Here is a 26,528-nt window from a genome sequence, read left to right on the forward strand (position 1 = left end):
AGGAAAGTGTACATGTGATCTTTGATGAATCTCATCACTTAAGTAGGAAGGATTCACATGATAAGGATGATCAAGATGGAGACTTATCAAAGGTTCCTAGAGAAGCCATAGATATGGAAAATGGGAAGACTAATCTAATGAGTGAAGTCAAGGAAAGTGGTGAAGAAAATACAGCAGAACCTCCAACAGAAATAGATGAACCTGGTCCTCCTAATACTGCAACTGAAGTTGAGCATAGAGTTGCTGATGTTGTATACTCCTGATGCATGAAAAGGAGTGGAATAAGCATTTCCTTTGATGCCAATGATGGTTCAATTATAGAGTAACCTAGTCCCTCGCACTATGAAGGTCAAGTATCTAACTGGAAGCACCGGAGCTTACATCATCTTCAAAATGTGATCACACCTTTGGACTCTGATATTCAAACTAGATCTAAGGCAAGAAACATGTTTTCTTTCTCAACCTTCATATCTCAAATCGAGCCTAAAAATATCAAGGAAGCATTGAAAGATGATGACTGGATAACTGCTATATAAGAAGAGCTTCATCAGTTTGAGAGAAAGCAGTGTGGCACCTAGTACCCGGGCCCTCAAACAGAACTGTGATTGGAACCAAGTGGGTGTTCAGAAATAAGCTTGATGAGTTTGGAAATACAACAAGAAACAAAGCTAGGTTGGTGGTCGAGGGTTACAATCAAGAAGAATGAATTGACTATGATGATAAATTCGCTCATGTTGCTCGAATAGAAGCCATCAGAATTATCATAGCTTTTGCATCTCATATGGAATTCAAATTATTCCAAATGGATGTTAAAAGTGCCTTTCTGAATGGATATTTGAAGGAGGAAGTATTTGTCAAGCAACCACTGTGCTTTAAATGTCATGAACATCCTGAACATGTCTTCAAGCTTGACAAAGCTCTATATGGTTTGAAGCAGGCCCCTCGTTTATGGTATAAGAGATTGTCTAAGTTCCTTCTTGAGAAAGGATTTACTAGAGAGAAAATTGACAATACTCTATTTCTGAAGAAAAGAGAGAGAAATTTGTTGATTGCACAAGTCTATGTTGATGTTATCATATTTGGTACAACAAATGATTTCCTTTGTGAGGAGTTTTCAAAGCTCATGGAAAGTAAATTTGAAATGAGCATAATGGGGGAGCTAAACTTTTTTCTTGGGTTACAAGTGAAGCAAACCTCAAAAGGTACTATGATAAGTCAACAAAAATAGATCAACGAGCTGCTAAAAAAATTTGAGATGGAAAGCTCAAAGACCATTGCTACTGCTACTCACCTAGACATGGACGAACCTGGTTCTCTTATCAATGAAACTATGTATACGGGTATTATTGGATCTCGTCTTTACCTGACATTGTGTTTAGTTTTAGGTTGTGTTCTAGATTTCAATCAAGTCCAAAAGAATCTCATTTGAAGGTCACCAAGAGAATCTTGAGGTATCTCAAGGGAACGCATGACCTGGTCCTCTTCTATCTCTTAGGTGATAATTTTGATCTACTTGGATAAGTTGATGCTGATGTTGATATTGATTATGATGGATACTTGGTGGATAGAAAGAGTACCTCTAGAATGGAACAACTTTTGGGGTCATGCTTGATCTCATGGGGTACTAAGAAATAAAACTATGTGGATCTTTCCACTGTTGAAGCTGAATATGTGGTTGTTGCTTCTTGTTGTGCCTAACTGCTATGGATCAAGCAATAACTAAAAAATTTTGGTGTGTTTATAGATTATGTGTCATTGTTGTGTGATAACACAAGTGCCCTTAATATGGCAAAGAACCTAGTACAGCACAAAAGGATAAAGCACATTGATGTGCATCATCACTTTTTGAGAGACAATATTGAAAAGGGGACTATTTGTACGAAGTTCTACAAGACGGAGGACCAGGTAGCAGATATCTTCACCAAGGTACTAAGTAGAGAACATTTTCAAAGAAATCATCTGGAGCTAGGGTTGATCAAGATTAATTGAGAACATGGTCCCTCGATGATTAGATATGAAAGGATAGAAAGGTACAATGCTAAAAAGTACTTTCTGGAAACATCTAACTCAAATCTATACCATTACAGGTAGACACGCATGGAAAATTTAAGACGGACAAGTGACAAATGACATTGCAAATATCTAGAAGTTGTTGCTCATATTTTCAAAAAATGTCAAGGAACCTGGTTCCTATGACTCAAGTTAGTAGCTCTTTTTACACTTATATGCATTTTGAACAACTAGGGTTTCACGTCATTTTTTTGTTCATGCCTCTTCTGATGCCTCCTTAAGCCCAAACGTTACATCCGCTCTAAATCGACCCAATGACTCGTCTCCTCTCTCTCTCGCACCCATTTGTAACTGGTTCCCCTTTTTATTTTATATATCCAAAAGTTAATCTATTTTCTCACTTTCAACATCGAACAACCTCTCTCCTCACTCAAACCCTTTTTTCTTATCTTTTTGCTTCAAAAATCGACCATGTCTCAACAAGATACTACATCTCCTAAAATAATTTAAGCCAACCCTGCATCTTCTCCATCTAAATATGTGCCACTATTTGGATCTGGGCTAGATTCTTCACCTACAAAAGCCCTAATTTTAACCAACCCAACCCCATAGTCACTTCTCCTAAACCATCTGGTTCTGGTCCACATTGCAACAGTAAAAATCAAACTCCTAAAAAATTTGTGTTGGTCATATGTATAGAATCAATTTCGGGATTGGGCACAGTATAAAAGATCTTTTAGATGCACATATTCCCCCAGAGGGACGATTGGGACGTGGACATAAGGGTCTTTATGACACAATCAATAATTCGCTTCATTTTCAATTAGGCCTTGCTCTAGCTTCTTTAGGGGTTATTACTTCTTTGGTAGCTCAACACATGTATTTCTCCATCTCCACGTGCTCCTACTGAAAGAGTGGACTCCGAACAAATTATGTCCACCTCTCAAATTTTCAAACCACAGAAGAAATTTTGTAAGGGGATGAAGGCATTGAGGTCTCGAGTCAGCGTGTTGTGATAGAGGAAGTAAGTTTGAACGAAGAATTGGGTTCCCGTGTTATTGAGAGGTCACATGCATCTGAAACTTCTGAGGTTCAAAGTGTTGACGGGGTTATTTCTACATCAGGTAATATTCTATCCGCTTCTATTGTTCAGAATTTTTGGGTACGGAGGGTGAGAAAATATGAACGATACACTTAAAAAAGGTTATGCTTCTCTTGAAAAGGGGACTGTTGCTGTGGAGAAATTGATTGAGGAGTCTATGTCTGATGATGTTGGTGTTATGACTCAGGGTGAACCACTAATTCAGGGGGAAGAACAAGGTAAGGGGGAACAGGTACGTGAACAGGGTAAGGAGGAACAGGTACGTGAATAGGGTAAAGGGGAACAGGTACGTCAAAGGGACTAAGTGCCTGTCAGAACTACAAGGGAACCTACAGAGAAACATGGTCCCTCTTCCCAAGGGAATTTTTTTGCTTCTACTTGGGATGAAACTCCAAGTTCTACAAGACAACCCCTAGATAGTGCTGACACAACCCCTTCTGATCACTCTATTACTATTCTGTTGGATATTATTTACCCAAAAATGAAGTTTATGTCTGAGGATATTTTAGGTGAGAGTGATGATACTATTGATGATCTGCCTGTAATAAAGTTTATAACTTCTAGGAGTGGGGGGAAAGCCACAAAGGATTTTGTTCCCAAATGTCGCACCACTAGACAATAGAGAAAGGCTGAACTTAACAATGCTTTAAAAGTGAGTAAGGAGAAGAAGAAAAGAAGGAAACTTCTAAAAAGGCGGTTAATTGATGAGGATGGTGTGCCTCCTGCTGATGTAGTGGAGGTGGATGATGAGGAGCCTGTTAAGTAACCTACTCTTCTTGTTAGGAAAAACTCAAAGAAACCCATTGCTACTAAATAGAAGAAGGCAGTTTCTGATAGAGCACCTGTGACTGACCATGATGATGTTGTAGATGAGAAAGGAGAAGTGGAGAAAGAGAAAGTAGAGAAGAAGAAACATCTACGAAAGAGGCAGAGTACTAGTGAGGAACCTGGTTCCTCCAAAAGGCCAAGGGTGAATTATCTGAGTTGGAGAAGGGCAAATCTAAAGAAGCAAAAGGCTCTGTAGGGTCGAGTCTTTCATCCTGAGATCCTTGAACAACCAGGCATGAAATAACTGGTAGAAATTATTGAATTCCAGAAGTGGATCCATCTCTTTGAAATCACAAGTCCAAAAGTTTATGAATATGAGGTGAGAAGCTTCTATGCTGACATGTTTGTGGTAGATGGGGATACATTTTGTTTGAAAGTGAATGGAAAAGACTTTGTTATGGATGAGGTAACCCTTGGTGAGATCCTTGATGATTGCTGGGCTAAAGACGGTGGTTTCCTTGACTTTAAAAAGTTGATCATCAAGAAGCAAGTCGTTCAGTCAGGGGAAAGAGTACATAAGAAGGCTCATCAGACATAATACTAGTTGTCGTTTGAGTTGGTGAAAAGGTTGTTGTTTCCTAGGGCTGAGAGGATGTATATCACCTCCATTGCAGACCTATTTCTTCTAGAAGCACTGGACTATTTCTCTTCTATCAATCTTCATGGGATTATGATTGAACATACGTTGAAGCTGGCAGACTTCAAGGATGGTAATCATGGTCTCACATATGGTTTTCTCCTTACCAAAGACTTTTGAACACTTTGAGGTTCCTTTGAAAAAAGTATCATTGGGGACTAGAAAGCAAATGTTCACCATGAATACTCTGAAAGAGTGTGAGTGTGTAGTAAAGAAGGGGGAGTAGGAAGCAACTTCATTATCTCTCAGTTGATCGATGCTCAGGAGACTGCAAATGAAGATATTAAGCATCTTAAAGCGCAAAATGCCATTCTGGAGTCTAAGCTTACTCAGACAAGTAAGGAACCTGGTTCCAGTAGCGCTCAGGGAGAAGAGGTCTCCCGTTTGAAGGCTGAGAATGTTGAGTTGAGAAAACAAGTGGAGAACCTGAAGGAGCAGCTGATCAATTATCAAAGAGATTCTAATGCTCGAATGGATAGTCTCATCAAGGCTTTTGCTGCCTAATCCTTCATGTCCCCCATCAAGTGTCCCCTGTTTTGCACCCCTTCCCAGTCCTCTCCTAATCATGTCCTTTAGTTGATCCTACTTTGTGCATGTGGTACTTTAAATTTTTTTATTTGTAATATTTGCAATGTTAATCTCTTATGTTATATTTTTAGTTATGTTGTGTGCACACAAGTGGCATGAGTTAATGTTGATGGACTTCTTTTTACATATATATATTTTTATTTTATTTTCAATGATATCAAAAGGGGGAAGATAATTAGGTAACATGAAGTTGGTTCTCAGGGGGAAGGCGTCTAATTCGTGGGGGTAACAATGTGGGTGTCTGGTTCTCAAAGGGAATATCAATTCTGAGTTTGTCATCATCAAAATGAGGAAAATTGATAAGTTAAGCGAATATGGTTTTGATGATGTGTAAAACTTCATGTGGACCCAGATAGGAATCTGATACAATCAGTTCCCTTGCGCTATTGTAACTACTCAGATGTCTGCTTTAATTCTCAAGAAAATCAGATAAGGGAACATATAGGATCAGTTCCTTAGTTCATCGTACAAGTCAACTCTACAGTTGTTAAAGTTGTTGCACTGTACTCGCAATAGTACAATGGCACTATTGAAGCTTGCTAGAGACCGGATATTCCCTTGCATCTTTTCTCATGACCTCACACATATATAATCAACATGATGCAAGGTTTTGACCTAACACTTGAAAACCTAAATATTTATTCTCTCAAGTGTGCAGCTGCCTTTGTTTCCCTTCAGGCCATTGAAGAACAAAGATGCTACAAAACAAAGGACCAGATCCCAGCATTGAATATGTCTTGTGTTCTTTACTTTATTATGTCTTTGTCTTTTGTTATTTACTTGTATTCCTACACATCTTTGTAGAAGCATCTAGTAGGATATTATTTAACCATTATTATTTTGGTTGTTGACTAGAGTTAGCCAAGAATGTGACTTGCAAAAGAATTATTACAAAGAGCTTACAATTGTGTTATTGTAAGAGGTTAGGGATTAAGAATTTAATTTCTAGATTGCAATAGGTTGTAATCTGAAGTTTGCTCACTTAGTGAAGTTGAAATCCTATCAGGTTAGATCTTAGGTTTTAATCCCGTGAGTTGGGAGTTTTTCACGTAAATAATGTGTTCTTTATTTACTATTGTTTACTGTGGGAACTGATAGAGAATCTGGTTCTCTATACTGTTTGGTGGACCCTTAATTTCATCATTTCTGAACATGTTCATTGGTACCATAATTGAGCCCTGACATATACCAGAGTAGATATAAGGATTTGTGCCGGGTAAAGTAGCAAAGTGGGGGAAGGAGGGAAGTTTCACTTTATTTTTTGCCACTGAATATTGCATTCAATCTCTTAAAATTCATACAGACTTAGCAAAAGAATATGGCATAATGAACGATAAAGATCTATATAGGTGATATCTATTAGTTAGAATATATTTTAGTCATGTTAGTTAATTTACTTAAGGTACTATAATTTCTAAGAGTCATTTAGTCTTATCACACATTTATATGTCATTAAAAAATATAAAATTTAATTCTAGTCCTTTTGATTTTTTGTACAATATGAGTTTGAGATGAGCTTAAATGGAGTGACATGGTCTGTGAGAATTCATAAAGACAATTGCGACTTGCGTGGGATTGAAGCATAGTATTTACTCACACTGTTTTATCAATTTGAGTCTCGACACTAATCTTTTTCCTTTATAACTAATCCAACTCTCACCTTATTAATTGCTAGTAAAAGTATTATTGTACTCATTAGGCGTCATTAGGACAGCTTGCAGAATGGAATCGGAAAATTGAAGTTAGTATGGACAGAATAGAAAACAAGGGGTAGTATCTCACAGGAGGGAAAAAAATGAAATGGAAGAAGAGAGGAAATGGAGGATACCAGTGGAAGGGCTAGTTGCTGGGACATGGAGCGGGTTGATGATGTGGAAAATAAAATATTGCATTGAAAAATAAAAGCAAATGATTCTTGATGGTGTCTCCAAAAATGTCAAATAATAAAATTGAGAAGAATTTTTGCATACCAAATACGTATAGGTTCTTACACGAAGTTTAACAACAAGAGTGGCAGTCCAAGATTTGCGTACTTCTGCGAAAGTTGGGATCATATTTTGGATGATAGTTTCATGGGCATTGGTTAATAAAGCACAAAAAACTACCAGTATTGGCTAATGACAGATTCCAGATTCTTAGAGACCAGCTTGTAAGAGAGTTGGTAAAATCTATTACACATGAAAAGACTAGTGGAACTAAGTAGGCGTTGTGGTTCAATAGGTGACTGAAGCAATTGACAAAGGAGGCCTCTCCCCAACAAGATCCAAAGTTCCAAAGAAAAGTTTCATAAAGACTATCACTACTCCTAATAGTGGAGGCAGAGGCAACAAATCCTCTCAATAATTTTTAAATGATTAGCACAATTATTTGGAATATTATAGGGGTTAAGTCTAAATGCTCTTTCATTAGACTTGACAAACTGGTTAAAAGACACAAGGTTTCCTTCATTGCCTTGCAGGAACCTTTTTTTAATAAAAACAAATTAGAGCACTACAGAAGGAGAATAGATTTTTCTAATGCAGTGGCAAATTATAATAGAAAAATATGGGTTTTCTGGAATAGTGACTACTCGTGCAAAGTGGTTAGTGATAACAAGCAACAGATTTCTTTTGAGGTTGAACATATTATGAGGCAGGAGAGACTCTGGATCACTGTAGTTTATGCTAGCACCAAGTCAAGAAGAAAAAAATATCTGGAAAGCCCTTACCAATATGAACAACCAGATTGATGGCCCTTGGTCCATTTTGGGTGATTTTAATGTTATTATGGAAGCCAATGAAAAGAAAGGAGGACGACTTCATAGACTTGGTAAAAGTCTAAAATTTCAGATGTGGTTTACAGTGGAAAGGATTTCACATGGACTAATGGTAGAAAAACAAAAAAGGAAAAGGATTCTTCAAAGGCTCGACAGAGTTTTTTACAATGATGCATGGTCTTCTACTTTTCATATCTCAATTGTGTGTGATCTCCCTAGAATTGGTTCTGATCATAATGTACTACTCCTAAATTGCTCAGAATCAGTCACTCCACCTATTAAATATTTTAAATTTTTAAATTTTTGGGTGGACCATCCGAATTTTGTGGATGTTCTAAAGGGATGCTGGGATGAATATGTACAAGGGAATGTTATGTACTCTCTACATCAAAAACTTAAAAGGATAGCTCACTATCTTAGTAGATGGTCTAAAGAATATATTGGTAATGTCTTTAATAAGATAGATGAGCTGGTGCAGAAGGTTGATCAGATGGAATTCAGATATGCTCAAGATGACAGTGAATCTAATAGGACTAGGCTTCATTGTTTATATGCTGAGCAGATCAGATGGATGAATATGGAGAATGCCATCCTTTGACAAAAAGCTAATGTCAAGTGGGAGGAGGGAGATAGCAATACGAAATACTTCCACGGTATTATTTAACAAAAGAAGAATAGATCATTTATACATAACATTGAAAATGATAATGATCAATGGTTCAAGGGAATGATAGAATTGCAGAAGCAGTTGTGTCACATTATTGCAACCTTTCCTCAAAACCATCTCAGGATAATAACATGAATTTCTTGAATAGAGTGGATAGAATCATTACTGATGTGGATAATTAGAGATTACAATAACCTCCTACCGATGAAGAAGTGAAGGAAGTTGTACTATCCCTTCATCCAGACAGTGCGGCTGGTCCTGGTGGCTTCAATGGTGGATTTTACCAATCATGTTGGCATATTATTTCTGATGATGTTTGAGCTATGATTAAAGAATTCTTTCTTGGTCGTAGCCTGTCAAAGTTTTTCACTCATACTTGCTTGGTTTTAATCCCCAAAGTGCAGGCTCCTACCTCCTTTTTCCCAGCTGAGACCTATAAGTTTGAGTAACTTCTCAAACGAGATTATCTCCAAGATAATATCCAACAGAATAACTGATTTTCTCCCTAGACTGATATTTGAGAACCAGACTGGTTTCATTAAAGGAAGACTCGTTACCGAGAATATTCTTTTGACTCAGGAGATAGTTCAAGATATTTAAAAAAAAAATGGGGTAATATGATGATAAAAGCAGACATGGCTAAAACTTATGACAAGGTGTCTTGGAACTTCCTCAGTGTTGTGCTTAAAAAATGGATTTTGCTGATCAGTTTATTAATATGGTTCAAAAATTAATTACCAATATCTGGTACTCAGTGTTAATTAATGGTATTAGATATGACGTCTTCCCCTCTTCTAGAGGTTTAAAGTAAGGAGATCCATTGTCTCCTAGTCTGTTTATTGTTATTGCGGAGGCTCTATCCAAAGCTCTTAATCATCTTCAAAATAAAAAAAAAGTATAATGGTTTCTCAATGAATAGTAGAGGTCCTAAAATCAGCCATCTGGCATATGCAGATGACCTGGTTATCTTTACTTCTGGTAACAAATATAGCATCAAACAAGTGGTGAAGGTCCTAAATCAATATGAGAAAGTCTCTGGTCAGAAGATTAACAAATGAAAAAGTTTCTACTTAACCTCTAATCATATCTCGGATCAGAGGAAGAATATGTTGAGCAGGATCACAGGTTATAAATATCAATCTTTTCCTTTTACTTACTTGGGTTGACCTATTTATTCTGGCAGGAAAAAGATTTATTATTTTGCTGATACATCTAAGAAGGTTATGAATAAAATCAGTGGCTAGCAGGGACAACTTTTGTCTAAAGGTGGCACGGTTGTCTTGATCAAGAATGTGTTACAATCTCAGGCCATACATAGATTAGTGGTAGTCTCTCCACCCAAAGTTATTATCAGACAACTGAATACTTCTCCAACTTCTTCTGGGGCAAAGCTAAAAAATAGATATCAATGGAGTTCATGGATCAAGCTATGTTATCCAGTGGGCGAAGGAGGTGCTGGTTTTAAGAGTCTTGAGGACCTGTGTAAGACTTTTGCAGCCAAGAGGTGGTGGAGATTTAGAGTGGAGGATAATCTATGGTCTCAATATATGAAGGCCAAATACTGTCCTAGAAGTCGCCCCGTGGCGAAGGCCATAGAATCTAAGCACTTTGTCGCATGGAAAGAGCTCATGATTATCAAGAAAGGGACAGAACCTCATATCTTATGGAAAATTAATGAGGGTAATATCTCATTCTAGTGGGATAATTGTACATGAATTGGTCCATTAGGTTTGTACATTGAAAATAGCAAGAAACTTGGTAATCTAAGGCTTAATACTTGCATCATAAATAACATCTGGGATGAACAAGTATTATCCAGATTGATTCCAACCAATCTTCTCAATCATATTGTTAAGATCCCAATAGGTGATAGACAACATGTGGATATTCCAATCTGGATAGCTACCACCACTAGAGATTTCACATGTTCCTCCGCCTTCAATCTTATCAGACAAAAATTGAGGCTCTCACAATTTAAAATAATGTCTGGAGAAACAACATCCTTTTTAAAATGTCATGCAATTTGTGGAGAGCTATGAAAGGAAAACTTCGTGGGGATGAAGTTCTAAGGAAGTTTGGATATAATGTCGTGTCTAGATGTTCTTATGCAGGAATCCTAAAAAGAAACAATTTCTCATATTTTCTTGACTAGTGATATTGTATTTCTAATTTGGAATTTCTTTGCATGTCCTCTTGGAATCAAGTCCAACTCTCTCTATTGCTTACACCTTGAAGGATTGGACAACTAATAATAACAAGAATATTATGATCAGATCCTTATGCCAGGCAGCCCCAATATTTATATATTGGGAACTATGAAAGAAGAGATATGCAATCAAATATGGAGATAAGAGAACTTCAGTTTTAAGGATATGGCATGATGTTCTTTTTCACTTGAAGATCTTCATGAAAAAGAATGGAATTGTTGTAGATATGAACTGGACTTGGTACCAGCTTTACTGTAATATAGAGGATCACATGCATATAATCATTAGCAAAGAAATATGGTGGGGTAGGCCTCCTGTTGGATGGATAAAAACTAATACAGATGGAAGTAGCAATATAACTATGAAGATCGCGGGCATAGGTGGTGTTGTTAGAAACATAAATGGAGAGCTTATCATGGCATTTGTTAAAGCTTTACAATTCTGCACTAACAACCAATCTGAAGTTCAAGCAGCTTTACATGCTTTGCAGTGGTGTAAGAATAGTAGCATTCACAATGTAATCGTGGAAATGGACTCCTTGATGGTTATGAATATCACTAAGGATATTTACAATACTCCCTGAGAATTGGTTGACCACATAAGAAGTATGAGACAGATCATTCACTCTAAAAGTATTACAGTCCAGCACTGCTATAAAGAAGAAAATAACACTGTTGATGCACTGGCTAAGTATGGACCGGGCTTACAACTTTTGTTAGAAGCTGAGACCTTTTACCATGTTAGGGAGTTACCTCTTTCAGCTAGAGGTTCTTTCAGAATGGAAAAGGACCAACTTTCGTGCTTTAGAATCAGACAAATCAAGAGGGGCCATGATATTATCCATAAATAATGATATAATTATCTTTTTTGTTATATGTATCCTAACAAACCTTAACCAATGAGATTCCCTTCTCTGTATATCTTAAACAGATCAAGCTACTGCTCGGGCACAATATAATTTTTGCATGCCTCACATGAATTTAAAGTTGGTGACATCCAACTCACATATGTACTTGGGAGAGGTTAGGCATTATGTCCCCTACTCCATGTGTTTACTTTTTGAATTTTGGTAATATACAGGTTGAGGGTTATGCCTTAACCCTCACACCACCATGGTGACTTTTATGTATTAAAAAAAAAGAACTAAGTAGGTGTTTGGACATAAAAATTTGTAATTTTTTAAAAAATAGTAGTATTTGGAGTTAAGTTTAAAAATGGCATTTGGATTTTGAAATTATGTCTGAACATGCATTTCATTTGAAAAAATATTGTAGTTTTGTGAGTGGGGAAAAAAACTTTTCTGAAAATATTTTTTGAAAAACTCATTTTCGAAAAATTTCGAAAAACTTGTAAAATTTCATGGACAAACACATTTTTGGAAAAAAAAATTGAAAAAAAGGAAAAACGTTTATGGACAAACAAGGCCTAAATCTGTTTGGAAATTATTTTCCACTTAGCATTCTAGATTTTTATTTTTCTTCTCCTTGTTGCTACTTTGATTTTCTTCTATTTATGAGATTGCACTAATAGTTCTATTCAAGGTGTTCCCAAAATAGTGGTCACAATTAAAAAAAAAATAAGGTAAAAAGTAAAATAAAATATTAGTAAGGGAAAAAAAGGAAAAAACTAAAGTAATTATGTGACCACAACAAATCATAGTATTTTTATCTTACATAACGACAAGAATACGGCAATACAATAAGTACTTTACAAGTTGTTATTTGGAACCCGTATATTACTTGGAGCCCAAGAATAGCACTGCTTTTTATTGTTTTTATTTGTTTTTGTTCAAAGTAGAATCGGAAAAAATTCAGTTGGGTCCCACCATGAGAAGGTTATATATAGACAGTCTTAACAAAGGAACTTCTCATCTTCCGTATTAATTCAAATTCAAACATACGTCATTAATTAAACCCTAATTCACCATGGGAGTTTTCGCCTAATCTAACAAAGTTTCAGAGCACCATGGCGATCTTCTTCTTCTTCTTCTTCTTGATAGCAGCCTTACCAATCTCAATTTCAAATTCACAAGTGCCCATCAGAAAGGCAGATCAAAACAGAACTTTTGAAACTAGTTTCTCTCTTTTAAGGTGAAATTTTCATATATTGTGATCAATTATATGTATTATGGTGTTTGGGTAGTCAATAGTGTTAATGCTAATTTCATTATTGAATGTCAATAGTATTTATGTCCGGGTAAAGTGTGTATATTTATTTACTTTTTCTCTTTCTTTATAGAATCAATGATTCCGATCCTAGTCTGAATTAAAAGATACTAATCTTGGTTCTTGCATACAGGATTGAGCAATTTTTTCTGAATGTTGAAGAAGATGGCTCAAAAAGAGATAATAATGGAGCAGGATTTAAGAAAGCTGGATGTGACGAAACTACATCCACTTTCACCTGAAGTTATATCCAGGCAGCCTACAATCAACATTGGTAATTTTTATTATAACCCCATTCTTGTTTTCCTGGGCAAGTTAATTATGGACTAATAAAATGGTTTAAACTTTTGTTAGGCCTCATTGGCCATGTAGCACATGGCAAAACCACTGTTGTCAGGGCAATCTCTGGTATCCAGGTACCCTTAATTACTCTTTTGTCTGTAGCCCTTTGAACACTTTTTGTTATGTTTGGCCGTCTCAATTTCTTTTGGTTTTTATTTGATCATTGATCATCTTGTCCATACATTGTACTAGATAGAAGGAGAAATACAAGGTTGAAAAAGTGATTACTGTCTTTTTCATAATCTTGTTAATCTGAGAATTAACCAAATTATAATTTTTGGGAAAAATTACACGACACAGCAAACATATACACTATATTTATCATTCATAACTATACTTTCAGCAAATATACCATTCGTAGCTATATTTGAATTTTATAGCAAATCCATGAAACAAGAGATTAATTTTTTTGAACTGAAATAAGAGAGCAACAAGCTCTCCTAGCTCAATTGGTTAGAGGGTCCGCTTTATTAGCGGAGGTCTTGAGTTCTATATCTCCTAGCTCAACAAGAGCATTTTATTTTTCTATATTTCTGTATTTCGCCTTGGTTGTATTTCGTTGAATACTTGTATACACCCCTGTATACAGTTGTATACACCCCTGTATACAGTTGTAATTCGCCTTGGTTACTGTTGATACATATTGTATTAGTTACGCGAATGAATACAATTGCGCGGACGAATACAGTTGATATAGGTTGTATTCGTTGGGGGAACGAATACAGTTGACACAAGCTATATTCGTTGCGCGTTTGAATACAAGTGATACAAGTTGGTAACAATTGAACAGTAGCTATTAATGGTAATTAGGCAAACTATAGTTACTAGGCTCTAAACTATAGTGCTTTATGAAAAATCCTCTAATTTTGACCTCTCGTTTAACTTGCTTTTATGGAGCTCTTACTTTTTTTATGCCATCTAATTATCAGACTACTCGATTCAAATGTGAACTGGAGCGTAACATAACTGTGAAACTTGGATACGCAAATGCAAAGATATACAAATGTGAGGATGAAAGTTGCCCGCGGCCTTTATGCTACAAGTACGTATGTTAATGTGAATTATTTGTTCCTATGCTTCCTTGAAGAATATATTGTTAAGCTCTACCTAATTTTTTAGGTCATATGGAAGTGGTAAAGAAGATAATCCTCCATGTGATGTTCCTGGATTCAAGAACTGCAAGATGAAACTGCTCAGACACATTTCTTTTGTAGATTGCCCGGTATTGCTACTTCATTCGTGGAACCTTAAAACATTACTGCACTTGGCGACAAGCTAGTAGAATTTGTTCTTTGCATTTATATTTTGCTACAGAATTCTTATAAAAATGTGGAGGGGCTTTCTTCTGAATTTTGGCAACATAATTTAGGATTGATCACATGGTAACTCGTCTGAATGATCCTGCATTGAAATTGTTTTCTTTTTTAAGTTTTATAGTCACACTGCATTTTTATCTTTCTAGGAGTTAGTATGTTTGGGATTATAGGTGATAAGTCAATTTTTCTACTACTTGAAACCTGGCAAAGCATCTGTACTTTTTACCGCATGTGTTATCTCAAAATTTTGGTTGTCCAATTAATCTATGAGTATGAGTTACATTACTACATTGTAACTATATTTAGCTTTGGCTGCTTTGTTATGACTTTGTGTAGGGGCATGAGATACTGATGACTAGAATGCTGAGCGGGGCAACAATTATGGATGGAGCTTTCCTTCTAATAGCTGCCAATGAAAGTTGTCCTCAGCCCCAGACTCTAGAGCATTTATCTGCTGTTGACATCTTGAAGCTCCAAAACCTAATCATTCTTCAGAACAAAGTTGACACTATACAGCAGGATCAAGCTAGAAATCAGTATAAAGCAATCCGTGAATTTCTGAAGGTTAGTCATTCCAAAGAGTTTTGCAAGTTGATTACCTGGCATTTAAACATTTTGCTAAAGAAGAAATTCATCTTATGCCTATCAGGGAACAGTTGCAGAAGGTGCACCAGTTGTACCTATTTCCGCGCAGCTTAATTACAACATTGATGCTGTTTGTGAATATATTGCAAGGATTCCCATTCCTAAGAGAGATTTTGTATCACCTCCCCGTATGGTTGTGATTCGATCTTTCGATGTGAATAAGCCTGGTTGTGGGATTGATGACATGAAGGGTGGTGTTGTAGGTGGAAGTATCATTAAGGTATAACTGTTATAACTATCTGCCACACACTATAAAGAACATATTTTAATGTGTCTAAATATATCTGATGAAAGTTGTCTTTTGACAATTCCCACTGACCAATTTTGGGAAGCTGTTGGTAACCAAGTGTGATTAAATCTGAGTTTAACCTTTAAATTCTTTATTATGTCTAAACATATATCATTGACCTCTGGTTCTCAGGGTGTTCTAAAAGAAAATCAGATGGTTGAGCTTCGTCCAGGCATCCTTGACAAAACTGCAGATGGAAAAACCATCTGTAGACCAATATATTCCAGAATTGTGTCATTATTTGCAGAGCAGAATAAGCTTCAGTTTGCTGTGCCAGGAGGCCTTATTGGGGTTGGCACATCAATGGATCCTTCCCTATCATGCAGCGATATGCTTGTTGGTCAAGTCCTTGGAGACGTTGGTACACTCCCTGAAGTGTATATTGAACTTAAGGTTAGCATGCATTCTTTAGCCTTTTTAGCTTTTGTTGTAATATCTTTTATTGCTTACTAAATCATGCCATTTTAGTTCCTTTATTGTTTGGCCAAGTCACTAGGAATATGTGGTACACTAATCCTCTTGGCAACTTATTTCTCATCATCTTTTATCTACAGATCAGGAAAATTAAACTGCTGCGTCGGCTTGTAGGGGTTGAGGAAAAAGAGTCAGAAAAGCAGGTGGCGAATCTGGTGAAGGGTGAAGTTCTAATGCTGAATATATTGTCCATGGCAACTGGGGCTCAAGTCATTAAAGTGAGAAATAACAGCGCGAAATTGCAACTAACTGCACCTGTATGCACTGACATAGGCGAGAAGGTGGTGCTCAGCCGTCGAGTTGATGGCCACTGGCGTCTCATTGGGTGGGGTGAGATTGAAGACGGAGTGGCACTAGATGTGCCACCCACACCTGCAGATATTCTCTTTACAGTGTGAACTTGGTTCTTTCTATTTTATGAATTGCTTTCTGATGAGTGTTTCTTTTTAGCTTTTGTTTAATTGTTCCTATGGATTTGTATTGTCGACTTGTCGAACAATAGATTTTTGGCATGACACATGCTTACTTCAAGTATTTGTGGATTTTATCCGCTCTTTTCTCACCTAAATGAAAATGCTCTAAATTCTGTTGGCCCTCAAGCAAAGTTTTTGTTACTTCTATTGATAGATTTCTTTTCGCATGTTAGTAGTTAATTCTAGACACTGTTGTAGAAATCTAAATTTCAAAACAAAAAAAGAATCGAAAGGAAAAACTCAGCATAACAATATTAATCATAGACTCAATGCATCAGAGATGTAGGTCACATATAAATGAGATGTCTTAAGTAAAAGCTCTCACATAGTCATCGCATGCCACGCGCAATGATAATCAAGAGAGAGAACACAACAAACTCACTCGAGTACAAAGACAAAATAAACATGCAGTAGCGAACATAAGGAAACTCTTTCCATATATAGGAGTTGATCACCATCCACCTGTAGCGGATCAGTTTATCTCGACACAAAACTACACATTCTATACTATGTAATGAAGAACGAGCAGCAAAAAAAAAAAAGTAATCCTCATTAGCCACTAGACATGCTTTATGAAATTTTATATTTTAGTCAGTTAATTAGCGATGGATTTAATTCAGATTCTTCTCTCTTCTACATTTTTCCCTTTTTAAAATGAAGAAACTCCAATTGAGATTAGTACACGGGTACATGTTCTTTTTAAACGTCTATTGCAAATTCAAAATGGTCATATAATCCATCGCTACGACTGTTATTGTGCTGGATGCACAGGTATAAGTGGAAAACAATTTCTGGTGACAAAATACCTACACATTTGAGCCCTCGTGGACGAACTTTTTAAGTCGGGAAAAAGATCATATTTGTCCCTCTACTTTACGAAATTATTCACCTTTGTCCCTAATTCTATTATCCAATCAAATTTGTCCCCACTGCTAACAAAGTAAACAAATTGGTCCCTAATCCTAACAGAGTTACAACGTGGCAACGGGTCCCTTCTCTTTGACCGCCAACTAAGAAAATTTTCTAACCCAAATTAACAACATTTCCTATTATCTGACCCCGACTAACCTAGAAACTGTTATAAAATAAAGACTATAAAGTAAGACTGTTACAAAATAAAGACTATAACGTAAAGACAAGTATAGGGAGAAACTGATATATTATTCAAACTTCAAACTTATGTACATAATGAACTGAAAACTCCTCTATTTATAGAAAAAAGGAAGCAGCTGCGAGGCTTTTCAGGAAGCAGCTGCAAGGCTTTTCTTTAGCTGCTTGTAAGCTGTCTGCATGAGTTGCTTGTAAGCTGTCTGTTTAATAAGAAGCTGTTGCAAATCATTTCATTGAGCTGCTTGCAACCTGCCTGCATCAGCTGCTTGTAGATAAATTTCAACAGAGTACTAAATGGATAATCTTCTTCAGGAAGATTATCTATAGCGGAGTAATAAATGGACATCCACAATAATTATTTTCATAACACTTCCCCTTGGATGTTCATTAAAAGGTATTGTGCCTCGTTAAAACCTTACTAGGAAAAACCCAGTGGAAAAAATCCTAGTGAAGGAAAAAGAGTAAACATATTTAGTAATACGCATTTCTAGCTGCCTCATTAAAAACCTTATAAGGAAAACCCTGTGGGAAAAAACGTTAGTAAGGAAAAAAGAGTACATCGCGTATTTTATTCCCCCTGATGAAAACCTTGTTTCAAATATTTGAGTCTCCGCATTCGAATCTTTTATACCATCTTCTCAAAAGTTGAAGTTGGCAAAAATTTAGTGAATAAATTTGTCGGATTGTCACTTGAACGGATTTGTTGCACATAAATGTCACCATTTTTCTGAAGATCGTGTGTGTAGAATAATTTTGGTGAAATGTGCTTCGTTCTATCTCCTTTTATAAATCCTCCCTTCAATTGGGCTATGCATGCAGCATTGTCTTCGTATAAAATTATGGGTCTTTTTTCACATTCCAAACCACATTTTTCTCGAATAAAATAAATTATTGATCTCAACCATACGCATTCCCTACTTGCTTTATGAATAGCTATTATTTCAGCATGATTTGAAGAAGTAGCAACAATAGATTGCTTTGTGGAGCGATATGATATGATAGTACCTCCACATGTAAACACGTACCCGGTTTGAGATCTAGCTTTATGGGAATCAGATAAATAACCTGCATCTGCATAACCAACAAGATCTGCACTATCTTTGTTAGCATAAAACAAACCCATATCAAGAGTTCCCTTTAAATATCGTAATATATGCTTAATCCTGTTCCAATGTCTCTGTGTAGGAGAAGAACTATATCTTGCTAGTAAATTAACAGAAAATGCTATGTCAGGCCTTGTAGCATTAGCAAGATACATTAGTGCACCAATTGCACTGAGATAGGGTATTTCGGGACCAAGGAGTTCCTCATCCTCTTCTGGAGGTCGGAATAAATCTTTATTCACTTCAAGTGATCAAACAACCATTGGTGTACTCAATGGGTGCGCTTTGTCCATGTAAAAGCGTTTTAAGACCCTTTCTATATAGGCAGATTAATGGATAAAGATCTCGTCTGCTAAATGTTCAATCTGCAGACCAAGACAAAGTTTTGTCTTTCCAAGATCTTTCATCTCAAATTCTTTCTTAAGATATTCAATTGCCTTTTGGAGCTCTTCTGGAGTTCCAACAAGATTTATGCCATCAACATAAACAGCAAGTATAACAAATTCTGAAGCCATTTTCTTTATAAAAATACATGGACAAATAATATCATTTATGTAACCCTCTTTCAGCAAATATTCACTGAGGCGATTATACCACATGCGCCCAGATTGCTTTAAACCGTACAAAGATCTTTGTAATCTGATTGAGTACATTTCCCGAGATTTTGAATATGCTTCATGCATTTTAAATCCTTCAGAGATTTTCATGTAAATTTCATTATCAAGTGACCCGTATAAATAAGTTGTAACCACATCCATTAGATGTATTTCAAGCCTTTCACGTAAAGCTAAACTGATGAGATATCGAAATGTTATGGCATCCATAACGGGTGAATATGTTTCTTCATAATCGACTCCAGGTCGTTGTTAGAAACCTTGTGCAACAAGGCGAGCCTTGTATCTTTCAACTTCATTTTATCATTCCTTTTTTGCACAAAAACTCATTTATGACCAACTGACTTTATACCAGCAGGTGTTTGGACTACTGGTCCAAAGACCTCTCTTTTAGCAAGTGACTTCAATTCCAATTGAATTGACTCTTGCCATTTTGGCAAATGAGATCTTTGTCGACATTCTTCGACGGATCGGGGTTCAAGATTCTCACTATCTTGCATAATGTTAAGTGCAACATTATATGCAAAAATATTATCCACCACTATTATAGATCGATTTAGATTAATCACATCATCAGTAGAACTTATTAAAGTTCCTCACTCACTTGAGTCTCGGGTTCATTGATTTCTTCAGGAATCTCAGAACTAATCAGATCTTGGGTCTCTTCAAGAGATCCCTTCAAAATATCATTTCGATCATTTGTCGATTTTCTTTTTCTAGGATTTCAATCCTTAGAACCCAAAGGCCTACCACGCTTCAGGCGTGCTTTAGGTTCACTAGCTCTCATACTAGTAGATGGTCATTCTGGGACATCAATTCGGATAGGCGCATTCTTTGTAGGGATATGTGACTTAGTTATCCTTTTCAAATCAGTAAATACGTCTGGCATTTTATTTGCTATATTCTGTAAATGGATGATCTTCTGGACCTCCTGATTACATATAGGGGTACGTGGATCAAAGTGAGATAATGATGAAACTTTCCACACAATTTCTCTTTTGATTTCCTTTTTCTCTCCCCCTAATTGTGGGAAATGTGTTTCATCAAATCGACAATCTACAAATCGAGCAGTAAATAAATCTCTCGTCAATGGTTCAAGATAGCGAATAATAGAGGGTGATTCAAACCCAACATATATTCCTAACCTTCTCTGCGGGCCCATCTTACTACGTTGTGGTGGTACTACTGGCATATATACAACACATCCAAAAATTTGTAGATAGGCAATATTTGGTTCATGACCAAAAACTAATTGTGACGGAGAATATTTATTATAATGTGTCGGTCTGAGACGGATAAGTGATGTTGCGTGCAAGATAGCATGGCCTCAAACAGTAGTGGGCAATTTTATTTTCATAAGTAGTGGTCTTGCTATCAACTGCAGGTGTTTAATAAATGACCCTGCAAGGCCATTTTGAGTATGAACATAAGCTACAGGCTGTTCAACTTTTATCCCAACTGATAGACAGTAATCATCAAAAGTTTGAGATGAGAATTCTCCAGCATTATCAAGGTGAATAGCCTTTATACGATAATCTGGGAATTGTTTCCTTAATCGAATTATTTGGGCTAATAACTTTCCAAATGCCAGGTTGCGAGATGATAGTAGGCACACATGAAACCATCTTGAAGACGCATCTATTAGGACCATAAAATATTTAAACAACCCACTTGGTGGGTGAATAGGTCTACATATATCCCTATGTATACGTTCTAAAAAGGCAGGGGATTCAATGCCAACCTTCATTGGTGATGGTCTAGTGATCATTTTGCCTTGATAACAAGCATCACAAGAAAATTCATTATTTGTAAGAATCCTCGGGTTCTTTGATGGATGCCCACTCGAATTTTTAGTAATTCGTCTCATCATTATTGATCCAGGATGGCCCAAACGGCCATGCCAAGGCACAAAAGTATTTGAATCCGCAAACTTCTGGTTTGCGATAGAGTGTGCTTCAACTGTACTAATTTTTGAATAGTATAAGCCAGAAGATAAAATTGGTAACTTTTCTACAATGCATTTCTGGCTAGAAATATTCTTTGTAATACAAAGATATTCCACGTTCATGTCATCTATTGCCTCAACATGATACCCATTTCGGTGGATATCTATAAAACTCAACAAGTTTCTTCGGGACTTGGATGAGAACAATGCATTGTCGATAATAAGTTTTGTTCCCTTAGACAGAAATATAATAGCTCTTCTGGAGCCTTCAATCAAACTTATATTACCAGAAATTATTGCAACATTTGCTTTTTCCTTATGCAAATAAGAAAAGTATTTCTGATCCTTGAATATGGCATGGGTTGTTCCACTATCAATTACACAAATATCTTTATGATTGATCTTTTCATCCAAACATAATTTGAGGATTATCCATATTCTTCAAAATGCATAAATAAAATATATTATAGTAAACATCATAATCAAAGTATAACTTTTATTTATGTACAACAATTACATAACCATACTATCTACTACAAACAATCAAAATTAAAATATTTACATTTCTACAGATTCACTACCGATCGCATGACTTGTTTCTCCTTCTGGGAGTGCAAAGTAATCAGCTACATCCAAATGCATGAAGTCTAAATTATTTTCAGAAATAAAATTTGCTTCAGCATTTTTCTCTGTCTTCTTTAGGGAGGCTTGATACAACTCAACCAGGTGCTTTGGCGTACGACATGTATGTGACCAGTGCCATTTTTCTCCACATCTATAGCATGCATTATCTGGCTTTGCTGCTTGCACCGCTTTATGCTTTTGTTCCTTCCTTTTCCACTGCTGGTGGTGAGGAGGGTTCTTTGGTGCATTATTATTACCACGATTAGAGTTTCTTCCCCGACCACGGTCATGACCACGACTGGGGCCACGTCCTCTTCCACGCTTAGCTTGGTGAAAGTTCGTCTCATTCTCTTCAGGGAATGGACAAGAACCAGTAGGTCGGCTTTCATGATTTTTCATTAATAGCCCATTATGTTGCTCGGCTACAAGAAGATATGAGATAAGTTCAGAATACTTTTTGAATCCCATCTCTCGATATTGTTGTTGCAGAAAAGTGGTGAAAGTTTTTTCCAACATATCATGATCAGTAATATTATCACCACATAGTTTCAATTGGGATATAATTCTGAACATAACAGAATTATACTTACTGATAGATTTAAAAACTTGTAGCCTTAGATGAGTCCAATCATAACGTGCCTGTGGAATAACGACCATCTTCAGATGGTCATATCTATCTTTCAGATTATTCCACAGTATGACTGGATCTTTAACAGTAAGATATTCCATTTTGAGTCCCCCATCAAGGTGATGGCGTAGGAATATCATTGCTTTGGCACGGTCTTGGTTTGATGCCTAATTTTTATCTTTGATGGTATCTGCCAGACCCATCGCATCAAGATGAACTTCGGCATCAAGCACCCAAGACATGTAGCTTTTGTCCGATATATCTAGGGCTACAAACTCAAGTTTAGAAAAATTTGACATTATTTAGAAAAAGAAAGTTCGTACCTCTGATACTTTCAAAGTATTTTCTCGAGATGGCAGAGTCTCGTGCTGATAACGTGTTATAAAATAAAGACTATAAAGTAAAGACTCTTATAAAATAAAGACTATAACGTAAAGACAAGTATAGGGAGAAACTGATATATTATTCAAACTTCAAACTTATGTACATAATGAACTAAAAACTCCTCTATTTATAGAAGAAAGGAAGCAGTTGCGAGGCTTTTCAGGAAGCAGTTGCAAGGCTTTTCTTTAGCTGCTTGTAAGCTGTTTGCATGAGCTGCTTGCAACCTGCTTGTTTAATAAGAAGCTGTTGCAAATCATTTCATTGAGCTGCTTGAAACCTGCCTGCATCAGTTGCTTGTAGATAAATTTCAACAGAGTACTAAATGGATAATCTTCTTCAGAAAGATTATCTATAGTTGAGTAATAAATGGACATCCACAATAATTATTTTCATAACATAAACAAGATTATTCTCCCAACCAATTCTTCTCTTTCTTAATTTGTTCGTCTCTGCCACAAAATATTTTTGCCCTTATACTGGTCCAAAAGAACACATCTTTTTGCATCACAACCTGCCTTTACCTATTCAAAAAGTTTAGTGCTTTGTTTCTCCATTCTTGTCTATTCTAAGAAATAGATTCTTGATCCAAACGGGTAGGTGAATTTTGTGGGAATTTATTGTTGGATGCTATATCTTTGACTAATAGCCAGATTTTTAGGGAGAAAAAAATGGTGTGTTCATTGAAAACTGGATTGCAAGGGCTTTTTCAATAACAGAGACAGAGGCTCTTTTATTTCTTCTTCAGTTGGGGCTCTTAAATATCACGCCCCAAAACCGAGGAGCGCGACCGGCACTCAACCGAGTGAACCCGACCGAGCAAGCCTATTAGATTTTATTCTACCCAAACTCATCCACGAATGGAGATAATGCATATTTTCCTTAATTAGACAAAAAGTGATCACGTCTACAATACCAATTCATTTTCAATAGTTTCATCATTTTTAAAGTCTCAATTAGACAAGTAATACAACCACAACCTAATATATATATTTTGACTTTTCCAGCACCAATACATAACCCACACTATATCTACGGAGCCTCTATAAATAAAGAAGAGTACAATGATAATGCCAGCAACAAGGCCTCGGCTATACCTCAAACAGAATACATAAAGTACAAAAGATTCATGACCCCGGAATGAAGTGGAGCTCACCAAGTCAGCTGGGAAGAAGGTGCACTGCTATCACTGATCAATATCTCTTGTTGTGGAACCACCTGCATCCATTTAAAGATGCAGTGCCCCCCGGCAAAAGGGACGTTAGTACCGTTGAATAGCACTAGTATGTATAACTAAATACCCTCTCAATAGAATGACAAATAATACAACAAGATTAACATAATACCAATAAAAGTCTTAATCAACATCAAACCTCAATATAGGATCAAGACAATGTTCAAATTAATTTTCATATCTCATATTGAAAGATTTTTAGTATCGATATACCAATATTCACAATACCAATGCCACCGTACTTTTAGCACGGAGTCCGATCACGACCCGATCGGCTAGGCTATCTCAGTAGAGAATCAACCACAATTACTATCAATACCAATACCACCGTAAATTTAGTACGGAGTCCGATCACGACCCGATCGGCTAGGCTATCTCATTAAAGAATCACCCACAATTACTGTCAATATCAATACCACCATAAATTTAGTACGGAGTCCGATCACGACCCGATCGACTAGGCCATCTCATTAGAGACATCAACCACAATTACTACCATTACGAATTTCCAGCACAATCACCACCACGTGTGCGGCATGGTGTCCGATCACGATCTGATCGGCTAGGCTGTCTTATTTGAGACATCAACTTTTTTATATCAATCCTCACATTTCATATTACTTTCACATCTTTTCATTTCATTGGCACTAGTGGCCATAATTATAAGATCATACTTGACACGTTGGCCATATTCAGTATTTCATGCCCACCTTATCAATTTCAAACATCATTAGCATCATCAACAACAAATACAATTCAAATCAAGGTGTGTAGTACACATGTGAGCAATTTAGAGTCTAAGACACATAGAAATATTTCACAAAATTTGGCATAATAGCCTTCATTTAAACTTGACTTAAAGTCGAAACATTATTAATGCACAGCCCATATTTTAACACATCCTCAATTGGTAACATAACATGAATAAAGCATTTGGGATGCTTGTTGAACATATTTCTTTCAACCCAATCTTACTCGGAATGGCCAGTTTTATAATGAATCACTCGGGACTTACACAATTTACATGAATATCGTGGGATTCAATTCTAAGAGAAGAGTTTAGCCAACATACCTCAATTGAGCTTCCTTAAACTCTAAAACGTTCCGGAATTCTTAGCAACTTCAATCTATTTTAGAAATATAACAAATTGAATCAAAATTAGGAAGATGATCATGGTTCTAGCTCATTTGAGCATTTTATCAAACACTAGGTGTGCACAAGGTTTCAAGGTCTTTTTATGGAGGATTCCATCATCCCACAACCCAACCTTTACCATGCTTAGTTCAACAATCTTCCTACACCCATTGATATCACATGCATGTAAAATAATCAACTCTCATGCCCAAAAATTATCTTGCTAATTATCCATTTTCAGATGATTTAGAAATTAGGATTTAGGGTGTAAAATCTTACCTCTAGGATGAAGACCTAGTCATCTTGCCTTCTTAATCTTCCAAAACTTGAGCAAGAATTGAAGAACGACTTCTCACTCTAGGGCATTCTCTCTCACTCTAAAATGTCAGATTATATCTCAAAAATAGCCCAAAACGTGTATTTAACGAAGTAGGGTCGGATATTAAAAACCCGAAAATGAAGCTCCGGAACAGGTTCTGCGGTCGCATATGCGACCGCATAATAGTTATGCGGACCGCATATTGGTCGCATAATTGGTGTCCAAAATGACCAAAAATCTTCCTGAGTCTGCGGTCATTATGCGGTACGCATAACTGTTCTGCGGTCGCATAGTGCACCGCATAACAGATATGCGGTCACATAGTCGACCGCATAATTGCTTCCAATTGACCCCATGAACTGCCCTACTATGCGGCCATTATGCGGTCCGCAGAGCAATTCTGCGGTCGCATAATGGACCGCATAAATGTATTTCTCCGTCAAAAAATTTTCTTTACTTTCCGGTGCATTGTTCAACCCAAAAAGTCCGAGCCGCGGCTCGCAAGCTCGCCAATACCAATACCACCGTAAATTTAGTACGGAGTCCGATCACGACCCGATCGGCTAGGCTATCTCATTAAAGAATCACCCACAATTACTGTCAATATCAATACCACCATAAATTTAGTACGGAGTCCGATCACGACCCGATCGACTAGGCCATCTCATTAGAGACATCAACCACAATTACTACCATTACGAATTTCCAGCACAATCACCACCACGTGTGCGGCATGGTGTCCGATCACGATCTGATCGGCTAGGCTGTCTTATTTGAGACATCAACTTTTTTATATCAATCCTCACATTTCATATTACTTTCACATCTTTTCATTTCATTGGCACTAGTGGCCATAATTATAAGATCATACTTGACACGTTGGCCATATTCAGTATTTCATGCCCACCTTATCAATTTCAAACATCATTAGCATCAT

General features: G+C 36.6%; 2 protein-coding genes across 2 annotated transcripts; both read left to right on the forward strand.

The window, feature by feature from the left end:
• Positions 1 to 7,876: 7,876 nt before the first annotated feature.
• On the forward strand, positions 7,877 to 8,518 carry LOC138906170 (uncharacterized). The gene has a single exon (XM_070194695.1). The coding sequence runs from the start codon at positions 7,877 to 7,879 to the stop codon at positions 8,516 to 8,518; it is 642 nt and encodes a 213-aa protein (XP_070050796.1).
• A 4,145-nt stretch (positions 8,519 to 12,663) lies between these two features.
• LOC104114186 (eukaryotic translation initiation factor 2 subunit gamma-like) lies at positions 12,664 to 16,629 on the forward strand. Its single transcript, XM_009624565.4, has 9 exons — positions 12,664 to 12,884; positions 13,093 to 13,233; positions 13,314 to 13,375; positions 14,231 to 14,343; positions 14,421 to 14,523; positions 14,954 to 15,181; positions 15,267 to 15,482; positions 15,684 to 15,944; positions 16,106 to 16,629. The coding sequence occupies exons 2-9, from the start codon at positions 13,113 to 13,115 to the stop codon at positions 16,421 to 16,423; spliced, it is 1,422 nt and encodes a 473-aa protein (XP_009622860.1). The 5' UTR covers positions 12,664 to 12,884; positions 13,093 to 13,112; the 3' UTR covers positions 16,424 to 16,629.
• Positions 16,630 to 26,528: the final 9,899 nt, after the last annotated feature.

This window comes from Nicotiana tomentosiformis, chromosome 2 (genome assembly GCF_000390325.3).
Source record: "Nicotiana tomentosiformis chromosome 2, ASM39032v3, whole genome shotgun sequence".
NCBI lineage: Eukaryota > Viridiplantae > Streptophyta > Magnoliopsida > Solanales > Solanaceae > Nicotiana > Nicotiana tomentosiformis.

Excerpts from the sequence above, each read along its gene's own strand:
- LOC104114186 (XM_009624565.4), top strand. The coding sequence starts at position 13,113 with ATGTTGAAGAAGATGGCTCAAAAAGAGATAATAATGGAGCAGGATTTA. Across the intron at positions 14,344-14,420 it reads CCGCGGCCTTTATGCTACAA|GTCATATGGAAGTGGTAAAG; the intron begins GTACGTATGTTA and ends CTAATTTTTTAG. Across the intron at positions 14,524-14,953 it reads TTTCTTTTGTAGATTGCCCG|GGGCATGAGATACTGATGAC; the intron begins GTATTGCTACTT and ends GACTTTGTGTAG.
- LOC138906170 (XM_070194695.1), top strand. The coding sequence starts at position 7,877 with ATGAACAACCAGATTGATGGCCCTTGGTCCATTTTGGGTGATTTTAAT.